This window comes from Pongo abelii, chromosome 3 (genome assembly GCF_028885655.2).
Source record: "Pongo abelii isolate AG06213 chromosome 3, NHGRI_mPonAbe1-v2.0_pri, whole genome shotgun sequence".
Lineage (NCBI taxonomy): Eukaryota > Metazoa > Chordata > Mammalia > Primates > Hominidae > Pongo > Pongo abelii.
The window spans coordinates 104553141-104576695 of NC_071988.2; the positions used below are offsets into that span (position 1 = coordinate 104553141).

General features: G+C 39.4%; 1 protein-coding gene across 4 annotated transcripts; it reads right to left on the minus strand.

Moving 5' to 3' along the window:
- Nucleotides 1-1402: 1402 nt before the first annotated feature.
- On the minus strand, nt 1403-22407 carry COQ2 (coenzyme Q2, polyprenyltransferase). 4 transcript variants are annotated; one of them, XM_063723488.1, is made up of 8 exons: nt 21690-22193; nt 16122-16288; nt 11099-11220; nt 9673-9758; nt 7446-7579; nt 5183-5371; nt 4183-4215; nt 1403-1946 (listed from the first exon to the last, which is right to left on the minus strand). In XM_063723488.1, the coding sequence occupies exons 1-8, from the start codon at nt 22090-22092 to the stop codon at nt 1782-1784; spliced, it is 1299 nt and encodes a 432-aa protein (XP_063579558.1). In that variant the 5' UTR covers nt 22093-22193; the 3' UTR covers nt 1403-1781. The 4 variants fall into 4 exon arrangements, 3 of the variants coding, with proteins under 3 accessions (XP_063579558.1, XP_009238433.3, XP_063579559.1); XR_008524215.2 differs by lacking the exon at nt 4183-4215 and adding an exon at nt 4687-4805 and having other exon boundaries at nt 1886-1946; nt 21690-22195; XM_009240158.4 differs by lacking the exon at nt 4183-4215 and having other exon boundaries at nt 21690-22407.
- Nucleotides 22408-23555: the final 1148 nt, after the last annotated feature.

Below are 23555 nucleotides of genomic sequence, written 5' to 3' on the forward strand. Positions count from 1 at the left end.
TATGTTTAAGCAGCTTTTTGAGAATAAGCTTTTTGAGCGTGTATGAATTAATGTTATGTTCTCTTGTCCCATGGATCACAAAAAAGCTGCAGGATTTTTAGTGATTTTAAAGTTTGTTCCATTTTTAACTTTCATAAACTAAGGAGAATGTTGTAAAATTGAAGTACATTGTACTCACCCTTCTTTAATTGGAACCAGTGCAATGGGTTAAGATGTTTTAAGCATTTTAAAATATAGGGTCGTATCTGTAAGAAAACAGAAATCAACATAGATTTAAACTCTGTCTATTCTGTTAAAATCAAAGCCAATCATATTTCCTCAAAAGTAGGGTACTATGTTCCTAATTCTTCTCCCGTTCAACTCACTGCTGCTATAGCAAAGTTACAGCTGCAACAGCTGACCCAAGTCATTTTCAGTGGCTCAGTATTTGCTGAGTAGTTAAATAATTTTTCCTATGCTTATCAGTGCCTGGCATATGTAAACACTGTTAGCTGCATCATCATCTTCATCATCATCGTCGTTGCCCTCATCACACAATTTTATATTTACTGCTGGCCACACCCACATATACAAATGACTGTCTGCCCTATAGCCTACTGTCTATGAGAGCAATTTAAATCAAGTAAGGTGTATTTTAGGTTGCTAATGTTAAGAGCTGAAGAGAGAAAAAAAAAAGCAAGGGGACAGGAAGTATGGGTGGTATTTGTATGTGAGATTTTTGAAGATGGCTAAGAAAAGCCTCTTAGAGAAGGTGACATTTAAGAAAGGTTCTGCAGTGGAGTAAGGCATGATCTGGGGAGAACTTTCCAGACAAAGTGAACAGTAAATGCAAAGGCCCTGGGGTAGGAGTCTGCCCTACCTGTTTAAGGAACAGTGAGGCCAGTGGAGCTGCAGGTGTGAGTGTGAGAAGTCAGACATGAGGCCAGATCACAGAGGGCCTGGAAGGTGGTAGGACTTTTGTTTTGTACTGAGTGAGCTAGGCAGATCCTGGAGGGTTCTGGGGAGAGGAATGACATGACCTTACTCAGGTTTTAAGAGAATTACTCTGGCTACTGTGTTGAGAACATTGTGAAGGTGAGGGCAGGTAAAGGAAAAAACAGTAAACATTTAAATATCACTATCCTATAAACTATAATGGGATAAGATTAAAAAGATATAGACAGAAAATCAAGGTAGTCTCTGGTGACTGCCTACTTGTTTGTTCTGGTCACTGGGCACACAGAGACCAAATCTCCCAAATAAAAGTCAGGGTTGGTAAACAGTGGTACGTGTGACTATAATAGCTAAATACTTCTATTTGCTTATTTAAATTCTCCTAAAAAGTAAAAAAACAGAATTGGTTTCCTAAATTACAGTTTTTGGCAGTCACTAAAGGTCACAATAAAGAACAGTAAGCCCCAACTTTCCATAGCTGCTTTTATTTTTCCCTAAAAAAAGAGTCCATTTTCTTATACAGACAATCATTTATGTAAGACCCACATCAGGCTTTTTCTAAAGTGCCAAAACCCGTACAATCCCCATAACTTCAGGTGAGAATTATAATGGGCAGAAGAACGTATCAACTAAAATACTCAAGGCCATCTCAAATCCTGAAGAGTCCCTGGTTTCTGTGACAAGGGAGAATTTTGCTAGCAAATAATTGAATTAAAATCCAGGTAAATATGTTCTAAATCTCCATCTTCAGGTTCTTAATTCTTTAACATATTGTATCAGATTTTGTATTCAAATCTAATTATATTTTGTAAAAAATGTTTTAATAATTCCTAGATAAATTTCATTCATTAATTTTCTATTTTATTCCCTATACTCTTCTTTGTTTTGTCTGTCTTCTTTTCTTTCCACAAATTCCCAAGCACAATCCCTAAAAAAACTATTAGTCCCAGTGTTCGGTTGGAGATAAATTTATTCCAACAATCCTCAGGTCTGTGGATGTCTAGAGTGTAAATCTGCAAGAGAGGAATACAGAGTTGTATTAATACCTAGTCTGGACTTTGGGTCATAACAAATAAACATGTTAACACAGAGGAAACACAGAGAAAACAGCAAATACAAAAAATACAAATATAAAAAATGAAAAATTAGCTGGGCACGATGGCACATGCCTGTAGTCCCAGCTACTCAAGAGGCTGAGGTGGGAGGATTGCTTGAGGCCAAGAGGTCAAGGCTGCAATAAGCCGTGATCACCCTACTGCACCCTCCTAGCCTGGGTGAGAGAGTGAGACTCTATCTCAAAAAAAAGAAAAAGAAAAAGAAAAATTTACCATATTTTTCACTTGGAATCATCCAAGCTGTTTCCTAAGAACTTTCGGTTAAGGGTTGCATGAATGCTTGTGAGGCAACCCATACTATTTTTAGTTCTAACTATTTAGAAAGTTCTTCCTTATACTGACTGATCTAAAATCTGTCTCCCTGCAACTCCTACCCTCCAGTTCTGGTTTTAGTGTCCGGAGCAAAGTTTCTCAATGGAGAACAAGTCCCATTTGGGCAGGACAACTCTCTATAATGCAGGACAATCTGGTGCAGCACAAGATATTGACTGTATCTGGCCATCATCCATATAGTCACCCCTCCTAGTTTATTATGATAACCAAAAATGTCCTCCCACATTTCTAAATCTCTCCTGTTCAGGCACCTACATTTAGGGAAGGGGAGTTAGAGACCTATATCTGTTGCTAGTAATCTAGAACAAGTGTACTCCTTTTTCCCCATGGTAGCCCTGCAAATACAGTAAGGAAGTCTCATGTATGTTCCTATCTTCCTTAGGCATGGGGGACTATTCTTTATTACGTGGTCTGCAGACTTACAATTATGATGATTTCCTTTCTCTTTAAATACTAAAAGGCTACATCCATCTTTAAACACTGTATGGAAAACTGGACAGGGAGGCTAGGCGTGGTGGCTCATGCCTGTAATCCCAGCACTTTGGGAGGCTGAGGCGGGCTGATCACTTAAGGCCAAGAGTTCGAGATCAGTCTGGCCAACATGGCGAAACCCCGTCTCTACTAAAAAAATACAAAAATGAGCTGGGCATGATGGCATGCGCCTGTGGTCCCAGCTACTAAGGAGGCTGAGGCACGAGAATCGCTTGAAACCAGGAGGCGGTGGAGGTTGTACTGAGCCAAGATCGTGCCACTTCACTCCAGCCTGGGTGACAGAGGGAAGACTCTGTTTCAGAACAAACAACAACAACAACAAAAAAACTGGACAGAGGACCATAAATGCGATTTAAAATATAAAGTGGGCTCCAAGTATTTCTTTTTCCTTCCTTTGTTTTTGAGTCACAGTTTCCTTCTGTCACCCAGGCTGGAGTGCAGTGACACCATCTTGGCTCACTGTAACCTCTACCTCCTGGGTTCAAGTGATTCTCCTGCCTCAGCCTCTCGAGTGGCTGGAATTACAGGTGCACACCACCATGCCCAGCTAATTTTTGTATTATTAGTAGAGACAGGGTTTATCCATGTTGGCCAGGCTGATCTTGAACTCCTGACCTCAAGTGATCTGCCCACCTTGGCCTTCCAAAGTGTTGGGATTACAGGCGTGAGCCACTGCGCCTGGCCGAGGATTCTTTATAATATTTGTGATTGTCTTAATAATTTTTGCCTTCCTGTACTATTTAATATTCAGGTGTTTAAATATTAACATATACCCATTATCCAGACCAGACAATCAAATGACAATGTCAGCCCTCATGGAGCTGAGCTACGACCAAAAAGGGATGCTGAGAAATTCTGAAGGGAAAAATGGTGACATCCTGGAGAGTCACCAATTCACATTTTAGTTTTCACAGTGAGGAAAACAGCGGAGGGGACACAGCATATGGTTTACTTTATAGACATCAGATTCTGATTTCCTTCATACCACGTTATGTGAGTCTTGCCTATACTGATAGTAATTGGCAATAATCTGTATAAAATCAGTCATCTAAATACAGCTTCATGAATACTTTCTTTTTTTTTTTTTTTTTGAGATGGAGTCTTGCTCTGTCGCCCAGGCTGAAGAGTGAAGTGCAGTGGCATGATCTTGGCTCACTGGAACCTCTGCCTCCTGGGTTCAAGTGATTCTCCTGCCTCGGCCTCTCGAGTAGCTGGGATTACAGGTGCCCACCACCATGCCCAGCTAACTTTTATATTTTTAGTACAGACGGGGTTTTGCCATGTTGGCCAAGTTGGTCAAACTCCTCACCTCAGGTGATCCACCATGAATACCTTTTTGATTCTGTTTAATGAAAATAACAATAACACTGACATAAAAATATAGTCAATTTATTAGCAAGTGATTTGATCAAAATTAGATTTAGTTCATTCATTTACAAGTCAACAATGTAGATTCTCAACATAAGTTTGTGACAGGTAGGGGATGTGGTGTGGGTGAATATCCTGAAATGACAGCTTCCTGTTCTCTACTGGCAGAACTTTGACATGTTCCGCATTTCATGTCTTATCTGGCCTTGGTCTTTATGCCAGCAGAAACCAAATTTATGAATAATTAGTCTACTAACCATCACTAGAAACCCAGATTTTTTTTTAAAAAGCTTTATCTGTCAGTTTGCTTTTAGAGTAATTCAACTCAAACCACAAGCTTCAGATATTACTGAAATTTTTCCAGACACGAATCAGAAGTAATTCCAGGAAAATCAGAGGGGAAAATTTGGATTTAGGCCTATATTATTTTTTAAAAATAATATACCTTGGCTGGGGTTGGTAGCTCACACTGGTAATCCCAGCACTTTTGGGAGATCAGGGCAGGAAGATTGCTTGAAGCCAGGAATTTGAGACCAGCCTGGGCAAAATCTCAAGACCCCATTTCTACAAAAAATAACAAAATTAGCCAGGCATAGTGGTGCATGACTGCAGTCCCAGCTACCCAGGATGCTGAGGTGGGAGGATTGCTTCAGCTCAGGAGTTAGAGGTTGCAGTGAGCTGTGATTGCACCACTGCACTCCAGCCTGGATGACAGGCTGGACAACCCTGTTTCAAAAAAAAGTTTAAAAATAAAATAAAATACTATAGCTAGCTTTCTTATAAGTTGAGGCTGGAGGGCAGGGGGGTCTGTTAAAGGCAGTGCAAGCCAAGTAGTTGTTTAAGAAGCTCCTTGCCAGGTAAACACAGAGGGCATACTGTTTAAATAATTTTTATAATTTATACCAAGGAAATATGAGGGACAGATAAGAAAAAGGTCAAACCTGGTGAGTCAGATGGGCTCCTACAGCACCCAGGGCAGCATAGTAGGGAGCAGTCTGTCCACTGTTCACACCCACTAGGCTCAGTGCCCCCAGCATTGCAACACTGAAGCCACTGAGCCACGGCTTGGTGTTTTCTCCGAACCGCAGAGCCGTTGACTTAAGACCAATCAAAACATCATCTCTTTTGTCCTAATATCAGAAAGAAAAATAAACTGTTTTTTGAGATTTAGTTCACACACCATAAAATTCACATTTTGAAGTATCAGATTTAGTGTTTTTTAGTATATTCACAAGGTTGCGCAACCAATTACCACTAACTACTTCCAGAAGAAATTGTCTTTAAAGAACATGCAGATATACCATAAGCGGTGAAAGATGACAGTAACTCAGAAACAGGCTGATCAGTAATGAATGTGTAGGCCAATCAAAGCTAAACACCACTGCTAAAATCACCATCCAGCTTCATTTCTATATACCATTATATTTGTTATAATCCTATAATGACTCAACTATATTTTTAGTGTTAGGATTAAATTCCAGCTAATTCTTCCCATAGCTCCTCTCTACCTCAGAGTTCTCAAATCTCAATAATCTATACATTTTAGTTTCAATCTTGCAAAAGTCACAGATGTAGAAAAATGCTTACTTACCACCTAACCACATCCACTCATTTTCCACTTCTAGCCCAACCTATCCCTTGCCTTTCCTATCAAATCCTGTTTAGGTAGAGCTAGGCCTTGATGATATAATCACATGTAGCTGCCTGGTGTCTCCCAGCAAGTTTACTTGTAAGCATCTCCATATACTGTTGTAAATAATGATGGTCACATGGTATCAGTGGCTGCATGCTGAACTCTCTGCACTGACCTATCGTCAGACAGCAACCTGACAGGTTCTCTTTTGGGGCCCAAATCCAAATAACAATGACTGTGGGTGTTTCTGTTTGTCCTTTCATACTAGAATCACCTTCAGGGTGCAAACTGTGTCTATAGTTATTATGTGAACCACAAAAATGCCAATGAGTATGTGGTGTTTTCCTGAAGTTGTTTAATCTAGTTGGAGTACTGGTATCCTAAGCACTCATTCCAGACCTTACTGCAAAAAGTACAGGCATCTCTTCTAATCTGTAAGTCAAGTTTCACTTTGGAAGTAAGACTGATTACAGATCTGCCTTTTCATGATACTACAAATGTAGCAGGGCATAGGGGGTTTAGTGGAAGAAAACAGAATGAAATCCAGACATATTCTTCAAGTAAATGATTGAGAATACATAATCATATTTCAGAAAAATGAGAAAAACATTTTTGAAAAGTTTATAAATGTATTCTCAGAACATGTACTATCAAATCATCACACTGTATACCTTGAATATGCATAATTTTATTTGTTAATTACTCCTCATTAAAGCTGGGGGAGAGTTTATAAATGTAAAAGAAAAAATGAGCTTTTAAAATGGAATTTATCAAAAAGGCAATATCAAAAGCTATAAAAATGCATATAATCCTTTAAGTCAATAATACCACTTCTAAAAATTTAACTGAAAAACTCCTATTCAAGAAGTATTAATGATTAGAACAATATTACTTATAATTGTGAAAACTCAGAAACAACTTAAGTAGCCAAAATAGAGAAACTGTTAAATTTTTTTCAATTATAGTACATCAAATTTATAGCATGTTAAATTGGGGCATGGACTATCTCATAGTCCATAGTCTTAAAGCGACAATGACAAAGAATTGGTAAAAATATGGGAAAATGTTCACTAACTATACCAAGTAAAAAAGTTGCATAATTCAGTGATTAGAGGGACAGGAGAATGTAGTGGTTAAAAGCAGTCACTGAATACTGGGTTTGAATCGCAGTTCTGCCACCCACTAACTGTGTGACATGGACAAATACTTCTTCACATATTTCCTCTTCTGTTAAATGAGGATAATGTAAGTACTTTCCTCAAAGGCTGTTGGGGGATTAAGTCTGTAAAGTACTTAAAACAGTGCCTGGCATATAGTAAATACTACTTTATTGCTTGTAAATAAAATAAATGAGTTGAATTTTGGTAAACACAAACATAAACAAAATTTTGTTGGAGCCATGGAACTGTGAATGACTTTCTTTTTAGAAAAAAAAATTCTTCCTCCTTAATTTGGTTCTTAAAGTTCTTAAAAAACAACAACAAATTTTAGAAAAAAATGCTTTCTCCTTAATTTGGTTCTTTAAAAACAGCAACAACTAAACCAAAGTTAAGAAAACATAATTTCTTTACCTGATGGGCATAAATAGTATCATATATTAGTGTCCACATAACTCCAGAAAAATAAAGAGGCAGGCAAACAGATGGATCACAGGAACCCTTGATAGCAGACCATCCAAGTAATGCTCCCCAATTAAATGTCAAGCCTACAATTAGCAAAACACAAAAAAGGGGAAAGTCTATATGTACTTTAGAATCCTAAAGGGAAGGAGTGGCATCGGAGTGCATTCAGTGCTCCTGGGTATCAGACTCTGTGTGTGCTGCTTTCTGTGGGTTCCTTCCTTATACCCTTTCAACTCTCGGTGGTAATTATTAGCTCCATTTTACGAAAAAGAAAACAGGCTCAGAGAGGTTAATTAACAACTAAAGTAACAGAGCTAATAAAAAGAATAATATCCCCGAATTAAGTAAATAGGAGGTTTAAAGAGAAGATTTATCCCACCTAGTATGGTGCACGGCACTACCAATAACAGTAGATGCTGGGATCTGAACTTACATCTATCTGACTCAAAAACCCATGTTCTTTCTGTTACCACTCTGCCTCCCCTATCAGCTACAGAAACATGAGTATACATAGGAACACTGATTTATTCCACAAGGGCATCATCTCTGAGGACTGTAAACAAACACCTACATGTTGACAGCTCTCAAATCTCCACTTGCAAGCCTGATAACTCTCCTAAGCTCCAGACTGCATACTGAACCGTCTGCTGGACTTCTCTGCCTGCAAATTGCTCATGTACCTTAAACTCAATGTGTCCCAGATATCTTTTCTCAGAAACCCCTTTTCTCCTCCTATATTACCTATTTCCACTCATGTCCCCTCCTTAACTGATTAAGTGCCTCTCCTTTGTGGTCCCATAGCACTCCTGCCTGCCACTTTGTACTGCAATGACCTGTTTATCTGTCATCTCCATCTCCAATTCCTTAAAGATAGTGTGTTTTAGTCATTTTTATTTTCCCAGTACCTGCTGCCATTCCTGGCACGAAGTAAATGTAGGGGTTCAGTAAATATTTGGAGTAAATATACCAGCTTCTTAATATTATCTTATAGATAGGAAATGCTTATATTGAGAATATAATTTCAAATTTAATAAAGAGAACATTGAATGAGAGGATCTTAGAAAAAGATAAATATTCTACCACAACTTTCCCGCAAATCAGGCTCACACCAATTTCTTGAGTTGCTTTTAGTTCTTTCATTTACTGATAAAAATGATTCAAAGAACTAGAATCATTCTAGGAATAGAATAGAGAAGTCTAGGAATAGATATTTTTGCAACAGATTCTGATACCTGCTTACCTAACTATCTTCCTTTCTTTTCACCAACAAGTATGTATACAATACCTACACCGTGCCAAGTGCTATGCTAAATGCTGGGCCACAATTTATTAACCGGAGACCATAGGAGGCTCTCAATGTATTCTTGGTTGAATTAATGCTGCTGAAATGAGTAAGTGCCGGATTAGAATCCTATGGTAGCCCAGAAGAGACTGTCTTAACTTCTTCCTGAGAGGCTTCACAGAATACGAGCAGTCTAAGCTATCACATACACTTTAACCCTTGTTTTCCTGCCACAGAGTGCTTCCTGCCCCATTCCCCAAATTCTTCGGGGCATCTAGATCAAATATTTTTTCATGACATACCTAGGTTTTTAAAAAAGCATTTCAGAAAGCAATGGCCAGGCGTGATGGCACACATCTATAATCCCAGCACTTTGGGAAGCCAAGGCAGGCAGATCTCTTGAGATCAGGGGTTTGAGACCAGCCTGGGCAACATGGCGAAACCCTGTCTCTACAAAAAATACAAAAATTAGCCAGGCAGGGTTGTGAATGCCTGTAATCCTAGCTACTCAGGAGGCTGAGGTGGGAGGATCACTTGAGCCTGGGAGGTCAAGGCTGCAGTAAGCTGAGATGGTGCCACTGCACTCCAGTCTGGGCAACAGATCAAGACCCTGTCTCAGAGAAGAAGAGGGGAGAGGAGAGGGTAGGGGAGGGGAGGAGTGGGGGAGAGAGGAGAGGAAAAAATAATGATGATGATGATAACCCTAATAAATATGCAATATTTCTTAGCTAATAAAAATAGCTAACTGCTCTCCTTTAAAACATGAATATCTACTATTGGTTAGGAAAATTACATGACTGATTTGTCATTTCATCTCTACCTATTTACCTATCTCTCCATAAAAGTGTAGTTTGCAAGTATCAAAGGAAATACTTTTAGTTATTTTAAGCTCACCCAAGGCTAGTTGAGGCCAGTATGTAATTCTTTTCATTAGTGGGTAGGTGATGACAAGAAGTAAGGATCCTGCTCCCAGAGCTATACTGAAAAGAGGAAAAACCATTAAAGTGATTATTACCACTACCTCTTAGAAACCACGAAATACTTTAAGACGACATAAATAATACTAATTGGAAAATATATTTTATCTTAAATTATATTTTATGTAAGTTATCTTCCTAAACTTTGACTTTCCCTATTACAAAGGATGAGTAAAAAACTATTTTAAATGTTATAAAACAATCAAACAAAATAATAGCTAACACATACAATACTATTATGTATTAGGCACTATTCTAAGTGAATCACACTTGTTAATTCATTATAATCTTCAAAATGACTCCAAAAGGCAGGTATTACAAAGTTTTATTGTCTTTCTTTTTTGCAGATGGGAAAACTGAAGCACAAAGAAATTAAGTAGTTTGCTAATTGTCATATAGCTAGTCATAGAAGAGCCTAGATTCAAACCTAAGGCAGTCTGGCTCCAGAGTCCAACCTATCAAACACCAAATGTTAACTACCAAATGTTACTGCCTCTCTGAACTGTTTGCAAACATTAAGGCATCTAATAAACTGAGATGTCCTAATTAATAATTAGAGTCAAGATATCCCTCCTTATATATATGATGCAGTGTTACTTTTCTAGAAAAAAGGAAACACCTATGAAAATGTGATAAAATAAGATGTTCTTAGGACCTCAAAGTTTATCTAACACTACCCCTTCCAGAAATAACCTTCCAAAGGTATTTTCATGTAATTGATGCTATCAGGGCAAGGCATGCAATTAAGTCTAGTCTCCATAAAGTAACTCTTTTGTCTTTCTTCTCTCCCATTGAAGCATTTTGTAAACCGCAATCTGTACACAAAAATTTGGTTTTGTCTTGTTTAAGAGATACAGGAATGAGTCCTCCCACTTCTTTCTTCAGTCATTGATTAGTAACACCACCCTGGGAAAGACATAGTTCCTCTTTTTGCAAAATGAGTATAATCACTTCTGCTTTAAGTCTACTTTAGAGATACTGTCAACATAAATAAAATTATACATATATGTGTGGGTGTATACACACACATCCATGCACGCATTTAGAAAACCTATGAAATTGCCTTGTGTCCCTTAGGGAATGTAGTACAAATACTGAAGGTGGTTCAAAACAAATTAAATGTTCATTTCTTAACTCCTTTGGCTGAAAGCATTCTTGAAGCAGATTTAAAAATGTGTGGTGAGTTACTTACACTTGCTAACTTACAGATGCTTAATAAGTAGCAAATGAACAACTTTGTGATAAAGATATTTCATTTGATTCCTACTTTCTCCATTTCAAAGGAGAGATTTTATACATGATGTGGAAAACATGTATATAAAACTACATGATGTTTAATATACCTGTAGTAATTTAGACACAGAAGAACACCCAGTGCCAAGGTTAGCTGTCCCCCAAGAAAAACAAAGGACTGAAAAGTTGAAATGTCTCCAGCGGCTATTGGACGATTGGCTGTTCTTGTAACCTTAAAACATAAAAACAGATACCTTAGCTACATGTAATGACTCAATCATTTATTTAAACATTTAATGAAGAGACTGGCCCATGGTAGGCACCAATATGAATGAAGACAGAAATCAACATTTTAAGTACTGTCAGGAATCAAAACTTCATATTTAAAATAGCTTTGAAAAGAACTAAAAATTCCCATCACTCATTCTTTCTCCCATCCCCATCTCTAAACAAACAAAACAAAGGAACTTCTTGGCTGGGTGCAGTGGCTTAAGCCTGTAATCCCAGCACTTTGGGAGGCTGAGGCGGGAGGACTGTTTGAGGCCATGAGTTCAAGACCAGCCTAGGCAACATAGGGAGGCGCTGTCTCTACAAAAAAAAAAAAAAAAAAAAAATTAGCCAGGTAGGGTGATGTGTGCCTGTAGCCCCAGCTATTGGGGAAGCTGAGGTAGGAGGATTGCTTGAGCCTAGGAGGTTGAAGCTGCAGTGAGTCATGATTGCATCAAGCTCTCCAGCATGGGTGATACAGCAAGACCCTGTGTCAAATGAATAAATAAATAAAAAAAAAAGCAACTTCCTTATCAGCTATTTAGATATAACACGTTCAATTTCCACAGAGAAAGCCTAAAATATTTACGAACTGGCACAATCTCAGCTCACTGCAACCTCTGCCTCCCGGGTTCAAGCGATTCTCCTGTCTCAGCCTCCCAAGTAGCTGGGATTACAGGCATCCACCAGCACGCCTGGCTAATTTTTTGTATTTTTAGTAAAGACAAGGTTTTACCATATTGACCAAGCTGGTTTCAAACTCCTGACCTCAAGTGATCCGCCTGCCTCGGCCTCCCAAAGTGGCAGGATTATAAGCGTGAGCCACGGTGCCCAGCCCTTTTAATCTTCTTAACGGGGTCCTTAACAAATAAAAATTTGTTGATGAAGTGCAAATTCAATTTTTCCTCTTATGAGTTGTGCTTTTCGTCTATTTCTGTTTTCCAGATGGTGTCATTTCTATTATTCTATCTCCAGTTCACTGATTCCTTCCTCTGTCCCCTCCATTCTGCTGTTGGGCCCATCCACTTAATTATTATTACAATTATTATATCTTTCACTTCTAAAATTTCCATTTGGTTCTCCTTTATATTTTCTATTTCTTTGCTGAGAGGTGGTATTTTTCATTTGTTTCAAGCATGTTTGTAATTGCTCACTGAAGCATATTTATGATTGCTACTTTAAAAATCTTTCTAAGAAATCCTAACATCTCTGCTATCTCAGTGTTGTTCATCTGCTGATTGTCTTTTTTTCACTCAAGTTGAGATTTTCCTAGTTCTTGGTATGACAAATGATTCTTAACTGAAATCTGGACATTTAAGTATTATGTCTTGAGACTATGAATCTTATTTAAACCTTTTATTTCGGTTGACTTTTTTTGACACTGCTCTGGCAAAAGAAGGGGGTGGGAGATGCTGCCTAATTGCTACCAGCTGAGGTTACAAGCTCACGTTCCCAGCCTGGTTTCCACTGGCCCCCGCCAAGCAGGCTTTTTATTTTTTTAAAATTTTTTTTATTTTTTTCCTGTCTGTGCCCAGTGACATTTCCAGATTTCTGGCTTCTTCAGTTCCAAGACTGGGATATATGAAGAAAAACAAAATCTAGGAAATTCTTTGGGTCCTGAGGTCCCTAGCCAGTCTGCCACCTTTTCTCCACAGTCTTCTTATGTTTGTTTTATGTATAATGTCCAGGCGTTTTAGTCATACTTAGTGGAAAGAATAGGGAAAATACATCTATCCCATCTTCCTGGAAGCAGAAGTCAAAATCTATGTAATTAGTTTTAACTCTAGTCAAGAGTGTGGGATGTAAACATTTAGGGGAGAGTCTGTCTACCAAATAAGATAAAGCAATTCAGAATTTTGCAGTTTGCCTTCAAATATTTAATCTCAAATGTTCACTTATCTAAACAGACCCACGCTTCATAAACTGTTACTAATTTATGGCACTATTTTTCATTTTCTGGAAGGCTTATACTAAGCTAGAAATTTTTTAAAGTGATGAACTACTATTAACATGTTCAAGAATTATCTTGAAGTGATATATGCCAGAAGCCTCATTCACAGAGTGTACAGAATAAAACTGACCAGGATGTGTGAACCTCCAAATCAAGAAAGTGTGTATCTCATATATTTGCTGGTTGCTTGTATGTCTTCTTTTGAAAAATGTCTGTTCATGTGCGTTGTCTACTTTTTAATGGGGTTATTTTTTTCTTGTTTGAGCTCCTTGTAGATTTTAGACATTAGCCCTTTGTTGGACGCATTGTTTGTAAATATTTTCTCCCATTCTGTAGGTGGTCTGTTTGCTCTGTTGATTATTTCTTTTGCTATGCAGAAGCTTTTTAGTTTAATTAAGTCTCATTTGTCTATTTTTGTTTCTGTTGTGTTTCCTTTTGGGGACTTAGATATCACTAATCATCAGAGAAATGCAAATTAAAACCACAATGAGATACCATCTTCTACGCCAGTCAGAATGGCTATTAAAAAGTCAAAAAACAGATGTTGGTGAGGAAGTGGAGAAACGGGAACACTTATACACAGTTGGTGGGGCTGTAAATTAGTACAATCTCTATGGAAAACAGCATGGAGATTTCTCAAGAACTAAAAACAGAACTACTAATTCAACAATCTCACTAGTGGGTATCTACCCACAGGAAAAGAAATCATATTGCCAAAAAGACACCTGCACTCATACATTTATCACAGCATTATTCACAATAGCAAAGTCGTGGAATCAACCAAAGTGTCCATCAATGGATGACTGGATTAAAAAATGTGGCATATATACACCATGGAATACAAGGCCATAAAAAAGAATAAAATCACGACATTTGCAGTAACATGGGTGGAACTGAAGGCTATTATTCTTAGTGAAATTACTCAGAATCAGAAAGTCAAAACCACATGTTCTCACTTATAAGTGGGAGTTAAACAATGGGTACACAGAGACATTACTGGAGACTCCAAAAGGTGGGAGGGTGGGAGGGGAGTGGAGGATGAAATACTACCCATTAGGTCATACTACATATGGGTACACTAAAAGCCCAGACTTCACCACTACACACTATATCCATGTAACCTGACTGTAACTGTACCCCTAAATCCATAAAAACAAAAACATTTTTAAAGAAAAAAAAAAAAGGACAGTGTGCATCTCTTGGCAAATTAAGGCATCCCAGATGCGTCAGAGAAATGCTTTACCATACAGCTCCTGCCACTCTTCTACTACACCCCATATCCTCCAGCCACACGCAAACCATGTAGTTGCTGCTATCAAACACACACTCGTCTCACAGCCATGCCTCTGGACCTGCTGTTCCCTCTGTCTAGAGAAACCTTCACCCTCTAGCCCACTCTTTTTTTGCCATCCTATTCTTTCAGAGTTCAAAGGTCACCCCGGCCTGGAAAGTTATCTCTAACCCTCTCCCTTAGGTTGAGGTAAGTGGTCTTCAGCAAGTTCTCTGGTGAACACTATTCTCAAAAGACTTCTACTGTTTTATAATAACTAAACCCTGAATGTCAGGAATGTTGTATTTCATCGATGCAATCCTAGAACCTGCCACTGGGTCTTCCACATAGCAAGTAATTCAAAATGTTTTTGAATTAAAAATTATACTAATGGCCAGGCGCGGTGGCTTATGCCTGTAATCCCAGCACTTTGAGGGGCCAAGGCAGGTGGATCACCTGAAGTCAGGAGTTCCAGACCAGCCTGACCAACGTGGAGAAACCCCATCTCTACTAAAAATATAAAATTAGCCAGGCATGGTGGTGCATGCCTGAAACCCCAGCTACTCAGGAGGCTGAGGCAGGAGAATCACTTGAACCTGGGAGGTGGAGGTTGTGGTGAGCCGAGCTCGCACCACTGCACTCCAGGCCTGGGCAACAAAAGTGAAACTCTGTCTCAAAACACACACACACACACACACACACACACACACACACGTAATACTATTCTATTAACTAAAAATTATTATAGGTATGCCTTGCTTAAGGAAAATTCAGACTACATAAAAGGTAAACTAGGAGTGATTATTAACTTCATATAAGTTTATATAAGATTATTCACTTTTTATAATTCAGTGTGGATTTTTTAAAAAATCAAATTTCAATTGATTATTTACTCAAGCATTTAATGATCTTGTACTAATTATGGCATAGTTGCTAAGATAAAAAGGCAAATAAGATGGCCCCTTTCCTTGAGAAAATAACTGTCTGTTGAAGAACAAAGAAATAATTTACACATGCATTAGAACAGGTACAAAAAAAATCCAGAGAAAAATAATGCATCAAGTTCTTAACTGAAGTTTTCTCTAGGGGATAAGAGAAGGCGATAAGGATGACTTGCACTTTTCATTGGTTGCAATTCTATGTTACCTACATTTTTCAGAACAAGCATGTATTATTTTTCGAAGGAGAAAAAATGGGTAAAGTTACGTTTTTAAAAGAAACAATTATAGGAAACGCTAACAAGGGCTGCCTTGATTCACTTGATTTACGTAAGAATAGTTAGGGCTCTAAAATACATCTCAAAGGAAGGGATGACAGATCTTTTGACACTTGAAGGTTCAGGATGGATTTTTCACTTTCACTCCTAACCTTTAACTCCCTCACCCTCAGTCTTCCAAATTCTCAATTCACTTTATAATAATAAATTACACACCTTGCCCCTGGGGCCACTCTTGTGTTGAGAAAGGAAGTATTGTACTCTGCACTTTGCAATACCAGCTATTCAACTGATCCTGGCACTTTCCATGCTGGACTTCTGTGGTCACTGAATGATCTTGTTGCTTTATATGGCATTCAAAAGTGATACCACTATGTTATTCCGCAGAATTGAGAAGAGCCTCTCTATTCCTTTTCAGGATGAAATTACCTTTTTATCATAGTCCTGGTCCCACATGTCATTAATAGTACAGCCTGCTCCACGCATCAGAATAGCTCCAGTGCCAAAGAGGGAGAGCATGTACCAATCTGGAAAACAACCTGGTTCAGCTGCCAAACCAATGCTCCAGGTACATGGTAAATACAGCAGCCAGGTTCCTAAGCAAAAATAAAAAGACAAAAAAGGTACAAATTTAAGTCAGTTAACTGTCTTCATTTGTTTAAACACCACATACCAAAGAAATAAAGGACACTGTAAGTCAAAAAAAAACAAATGACAAAACCGAGAAAATAAATTTGCAACTCAGATCACAAAGGACATCTTACTATGCAGAATGCCTAGAAGAGAGAGATCAACAGTCCAATTAAAAAATAGACAAAACACACAATAAAAATTCACATAAAAAGAAATACAAATGGCTCTTATACATATGAAAAGATACTCAACTTTGAGAAACACACATGAAAACTACATTGAGATAAAAATTTTCACCTATCACTGGCAAAACCCAACGTCTGACAACACACTCTAGGGAGTTGAATACTCTTATGTATTTCTAATGAGGTTACAAAATGGCCCTACCTTTGTGAAGGACAACTTAAAAATTGTTTATTGTGTGTTTATATGTGTATATAAATATATATAGATATGTACCTACATATAAAACATTCATGCGTGAATGTTAATATGCTCAATGACTGTGTCAGGAAGAACACACTAGAAACATATAATAATGGTTGCTTCTGGGTAGGGGAACTGCGTGGACAGGAGCCAGGGGTAACAGACTTGCCTTTCACTCTATACCCTGGCACCTTCTGAATATTGTATCATATACACACATTACCTACTCAGAAAAGTTAGCAAAAATTTCCTTTACTATTGTTAGTACAATACACTAAGATGGTCTAGTATTTTTTTTTTCTTTTTTTTTTTTTTTTTGAGACAGCATCTCACTCTGCCACCTAAGCTGGAGTACAATGGCATAATCGTAGCTCACTGTGGCTTCAAACTCCTGAGCTCAAGTGATCCTCCTGCCTCTGCCTCCCTAGTAGCTAGAACTACAGGTGCAAGACACCATGCCCAGGGAATTATGTTGCTCAGGCTAGTCCCAAATTCTTGGCCTCAAGTAATCGTCCCACCTTGGCCTCCCAAAGTGCTGAGATTATAAGTGTTAGTTTTTTTGTTATTTTGAACTGAGTACTTTGCAGCTACATGTACAAATGGGGTTAGTTCTTAGTACTTAACCAATAAACTAGATGAAATTAAGATAAAAGCAAATAGATTACATAAAAGACTTCAAATATGAACTTTAATATTCTACTTCAAAAAGAAAGTCTTTCAACTGATGTTTGGATATGCTGCCTATTAGATAAATTCTGAGCTTTCCTTTCCTATTGAGGTATACAAGAGAAAAGGGATTTGGGGCTAAAGAAAGTTCAGATCCTGAAGAAAAATGGTCAAATGACTAAAGTCCCTGTAATCATGTTTAAGCTTCACTAAGTTTAAGCTTTATTCATTTAGACATATTTATGAAGCATATACTTGTGTGCCAGAACTGTGCTAAGAACTGGGAATACAATGGTGGCTAAGAGAAAGGTGGCTTCTGCCTTCATGCAACTCATAAATCAAAAGAAAGAAATACAGTTAAATAAACAATAACAATAAAAGATTAATCCAACAACAGGACAAGAACAGGGTCCTACAAAGGCATAAAACAAAACTATCTAAGTTAGTTAGCTAGTTTTGGGAGGAGGGAGAGAGGAATCAGAGGGTCTTTTCCAAAGGGGATCTAAATTTACACAACAGAAAAGTCAAGGAAAAGGCTCAAGCTAAAACCTTGAGAAATGGTCAGTTCAGACCTGAATTCAGGTTGTCCTGGACAGACTCATACTTGGTGCACTCCACAGTAACAATGGCTAACATTTACAGAGTGCTCATAAAGTGTCAGGCAGTGTTCTAAATACTTTATATGTCTAAACTTATTTAATCTTCAATGACATCTTTAAACTTATTTATTTATACATTTATATTAGAGACAGGGTCTGGCTCTCTTGCCGAGGCTGGAGTGCAGTAACAAGGTCATAGTTCACTACAGCTTCTGACTTCCAGGCTCAAGCAATACTTCCACCTCAGCCTCCCAAGTAACATCTTTACATAGTAGGTACTGTTAATAATCCTATCTTACAGATGAGGAAACAGATAAACAGAGTGGTTTAAGTAAAACACAGTAGGTTTAACTACTTTCTTTACCCTGGAGCTATGAGTACAGTTCACAAGGGACAGAGGAATAGCTGATCCTATCCTCCTAGGCTAGAGAAGAGAGAATACCACTTCACAGCTATTATTTCCTGGTACAATTAGAACCGAAGGTTCCACTAAAAAGAAAAAATTCTAGACAGAAAGACGTGTAACCACTTACAGTGTTTTCTGTCAGGAACAAAACTTCCTTGGCCAAAAATCTGTATTAAAAGTACCGTATTCACTTACTGATAGGAATCTGTAGAGCTCCCCTACAGATGACAAGGGTTCCTACAGTGAAAGGGAAAGTAGGAAGACTTCTCAGTTCTATGTCTGCCACTTGTAAGCTGAGTGACGCTAGACAGTAAAGTATCTTCAGGCTTAAGTCTTTGTTTCATCTGTAAATGAGGGAAGAGAACAGCTACCTCACAGAGTCGTTAAGAGATGACAATATTAATGATGTTATGACAACAATAATAACAGATACATGGCACTTACTGTACCAGGTGGTTTCACAGAACACTTTTGACTCTCACAACAAGCCTATGAGATAGGCACTATTTTTATTACAACCATTTTACAAATACAGAAACTGACGCAGAGAGGGAGTAATTGTGCCCAAGACCACATAGGTAAAAAAAGGCTAAGGTGGTATTCCAACCCAGACGGTCTGGCTGCAGTCTGTGTCCTAAGTCCAATGCTGTCACTCTGTACTCCCTAAATCTCTCCATACGCTTCAGTTTCACCTGTTCTTTTGTCCCTACTGATTCCTAGCAATGCTTTTTTTTTTGTCTTCCATATGACACTTTCATTCCCCATACTTTTCTGTGAAGAAAGACGCAGAGGTAGCAAAGACAAGAGACAAGCAGATTGCAAAAAGAAATGTTTCTTGTAGAAAAGAGAAAAACCCTATGGGAGATGAAATAAAATGAGCAAGTTCTGAGGGGTGATGGACAGATCAAAGACAGATGATCTTCAAGACAACATAATCACCCATAAATGTGGTAAAACAAAAAATTACACTTCCAATTTGGTGGAACGAGTGCCACCTGCTGAAACTTTCTGGAATAAGGTAGTTTAGCCCATTTGAAAGTAGCTGTATTGCCTTCTCAAAAACAATGAAACCTACTATTGATCAATGAAGGTAACAAGATATAACTTCAACGAAGTAAAACAATGAACATACAATTATCCCACAAAATAAGAATTTAAATAAAGAATTATCAAACCTGGAATTCTACTCCTGTCCATTATTGTTTCTGGCATATGGTAGGGGTTCAAAATACACTTGTTGAGTGAATTCTAACATAGTACTATTTAGTTTTCTGAAAAATCCTGTAATGATCACCTTATTTAGAACCAAACCATGCAGTCTGGTATCTTCCAAACATACACAATCTGTAAGTACAATTTTCTCCATTCCCCACTTCTAAGATAATAATGGCTATTTCTTCAGCACATATTATGACAGGCACTGTTCTAAGCACTTAACATATATTAATGAATTTTCATGACCTCATAAAGTCCATATTATCATTAATAGTATCTTCATTTTACAGATGAAAAACGGATGCCCAGAGAGGTGAAGTAATTTAACCAAGGTCCCTCAGATGAGCAGGGTGGCGGTTCACATCCAAGAGGTACGGCTCCAAAGTTTTGCTCATAACCCCTTTGTTGCCTTCTGTTACATGGCGGAAGGTCCAGCCACTAAGATAGAAGCCAGAGGTTTAACTGGGGAAATGGGAATAACGGATGTTCATCTATAAGGCTACACTGCCACTCCATGCCACAGGCTCCAAGAACAGAATTACAGTCAGGCTTCAGACTGGAACTGGGCTTGGAAATGTATGCCTCTCAACGTGAATCTGGCCCCAAAACGCATGGGGGTCATACACAGCCTCCCAATGATGGCAGGGCTGTACCTATCATTCAGTAGGCTTTTATGCTTTGATAGCTGATTGTTATAACTTAGTGCTCTAATCCCAAATAGGTCGTGCATAAATCTAGAATACCAAAAGCAAGGCCTAATTCGGGTCTTGTATGGGCAAAAGTGGAGTAAATGTACCTAGGCCTTTGAATACATCTCCATACACTGCAATGGCAAATGTCATCATCTAGATTGGCTGGAGTTCATCCTTCACTTCTTCCTCCACGCTATCCAGCTTCTTCAGATACGTTCTTGTCTAGTCTCGTTTCCCATTTTCCACACCCACTTGGTGTTCCAGGTCAGGCTCGTATTCTTAGTGTTCTAACACTTCACCCTTGGGTCTTTGCAAAAATACTTCCCGCACTAAGATCTCTTCCCTCCTCTGCAAAATCAACTTGTCCTTTGGAGTATAATTTCTTCTCGAAACTTTCCAGCAAGGGATCCACAGTAATTTCTTTTTCCTGTAGCACTTGCTTTTGTAGCACTCATATTTGATCCATATTTTCCTAGCTCACCAAATAGTCTTTTTCAACTAGACCAGAGTTCCTTGAAAGTAAAGGGTTTCCATAGTTTTTTCTATCTCTATGGCCGGACAATGTAGTAGGAACTTATTAATTCACTTAACACTACTGGAGAAGCCAATCAATCAACAAGCGCATAAGGTTAGTTAGTAGTGAGGGCTATTAAGAAAAACTGCGGATAAAGGGATAGAAAGTGAGGTTGGTAGGTGTTAATTAAAATAGGAAGGTCAGGAAAATCTTTCTTTCGGGGGCGATTGTAAGCTGACAGGCAGTCCGTAAGCGCTGTCCCTGCTGCGTTCAAATGAATTAAATCTTTGCCTTATGGTGATGCAGGTAAAAAAGCTCCGACTCAGCATCAAAACACAGAGTTCTTCTGGTCTGGCTCTAACGAGGAGCCTTAGTTTCCTCAGCGTCTTAACTGTCTTAATTATTGTCTTTGTGGGCCTTACAAGATTGCGGGGAGGATCAAACATTCTAATAAATGAAGGAGGGCCACGGGAACGGAACCTTTCGCTTGAGTCACCACTTAAACAAGTATTTGTGGAATGAGAATTATCTTGCCCGCTTCAGGTGCTCAGGATGCAGACAGATGTGAAACTGGCGGGTCCTTTAGGAGACTGTCCCGACTGCGTGTCCCGAGGTGACTCGCCCCAGGGCGCACGGCAGCCGGCAGCCAAGCTCAAACTTTCAGGCTCTCATTTCAAAGTGTCCCGAGGTGATTCGCCCCAGGGCGCACGGCACCCGGCAGCCAAGCCCAAGCTTTCAGGCTCTCCTTTCCATCACGCCCCGGCCGGCCGCCGCGAACAGCTCCGCGGAGCCGACTCGGAGGCTGCTACTTGCAAATTCCCGGACTGCCCGCCCGCCCGCACTCACCAATGGGCTTGTCCAACCGCATGAGGCGCAAGTACGGCTGCAGGGGGCGGGGCGCAGAGTCCACCACCGCTGTCGCGGACAAGCTGAGCTGGCGCCCGCGCGGCTCGGGACAGGCGGGGGGCTGCAAGTCACCACTGTGGGGCGCGCCTGCCGCACGCGCCAGGGCGAAGGAGCGGCCCCGCCAGCCCGGCAGCCACGCGAGTGCCACAGCCTGCAGGCCCCGCGCGAACCCCGCGGCTCGCGAGCCCAGCATGGCGCTGGTGAGGCCGGGACGAGCTCGGATTGACGTCATTCCCCGGCAGGCATGCGCAGTGGTACCCGCAGGATGCAATCCAAGTCTGCCTGGCTGGGCGGCGGTGTGGGCAGAACCTTTCCTCTTCCTTACTTGTGAATTAGGGGTCATCGTGGTCGCTTACTGTAAGGGAGGAATACTTAATGAAAAAGGAATTTCTATTGGCAAAAGGCAAGAAAATTACAATAAATTTAGTTGTAATTTTTTACAACTCGATCTCGATTGACTTTGTAGTTCCATTATCGGGCAACACTCAGAACGGGGTCTCTGAGGAAACAAACAAAAAACAGAATCGGGCAACACCTTATTCCATAAAATAGAATAAGTGTTCCAAAGAGTCGAGCGGAGGAAGTTGGCTTTATAGACAGAAAAAGGGCTGAAGAAAGCAGAAGCAGAGAACAAAAAGCGGATTGGTCACTTCAAATTACTTTCATTGCGAGGCGGGGACAGGGAAACAACAATAGAGAAATAACGGATTGGTTAACATTAGGTTACTCCAGGTTGAGGACTAAAACAGGAAACTTAATTGTCATGACGATTGCATTTTGAAACGGCCTGGTTGGAAAACTGGCTGTTGTCTTTCCTGACTTCTCAGAATGTCAGATACAACTTAGTTTTAGTTTGGTGACTTGGAACTTTAGCATGGGTGACTCTTGATTCTTAGTCTCATCTGTTGGGACCTAGTGCAGGAACTTAGTTCAAAACAATAGTCCCCTATAATTTAACCCGATTATCAGCTTTCTCCATAAAATGAAAAGGATAGTGTTTATTCATATGGAACAGTTGTACCAGGAAAAAAAAAAAAACAACTTTGAAAAACCTACTGAATCCAAAAGAAGAGTTTGCGTACGCGTTTAGCCATTTTTTTAAAAAAAGGGCACCAAGTGGCCACATACAAGACTGTAAATTAAAATCGCATTCAGGGTCAAGGGATGTTGATTACACAAGTGAAAATTTTAAATTTGACAGCCCTTCAAAGGAGTTGTTGTAGTCAGCAGACAACCAACATGTGTGATGCTAGGAACCTGAAGCTGAAAAGTCTGGTCAGCACAGAGTCTTGCTCTGTCATCCAGGCTGGAGACCAGTGGAGGGATCATGGCTCACTGCAGCCTCCACCTCTTGGGCTCAATCGATCCTCCCATCTCAGCATTCTAAATATCTGGGATCACAGACACGAGCCACCGTGGCTGGCTAATTTTTTAATTTTTCATAGAGAGGAGGTCTCACTATATTGCCCAGGTTGGTCTTGAACACCTGGGCTAAAGAGATCCTCCTGCCTCAGATGGTCAGCACTCTTATTCATAAGCAACTCTGTATATCGCTGTGTGCCAGGCACTTTACATGTATCAACTCATTTAACCTCTCACTGAGTAATCCTAGGCAAGTCACTCATCTGGATTTTAATATTCTAGGAAGTTGACTTTGTCTTTAGGCTCCTTTCTGTAAAACATGTACAATGATTCTGTGACTTCTTGCATGGCTCAAGTACAGCAAGTTGGATGCCTGGCCACTTTGGTGCAATGAGGCAGGGGGTACCTAGCCTTTCTCCTGCCTGCAAAGAATAAAGGCCAACA

Coding starts and splice junctions, on each gene's coding strand:
- COQ2 (XM_063723488.1), bottom strand. CDS start 22,092: ATGACCCCTAATTCACAAGTAAGGAAGAGGAAAGGTTCTGCCCACACC. Junction 7,580..9,672: donor CTGGCCTCAACTAGCCTTGG/GTGAGCTTAAAA, acceptor TGCTAATTGTAG/GCTTGACATTTAATTGGGGA. Junction 4,216..5,182: donor GAGCCCATCTGACTCACCAG/GTTTGACCTTTT, acceptor TTCATTAAACAG/AATCAAAAAGGTATTCATGG.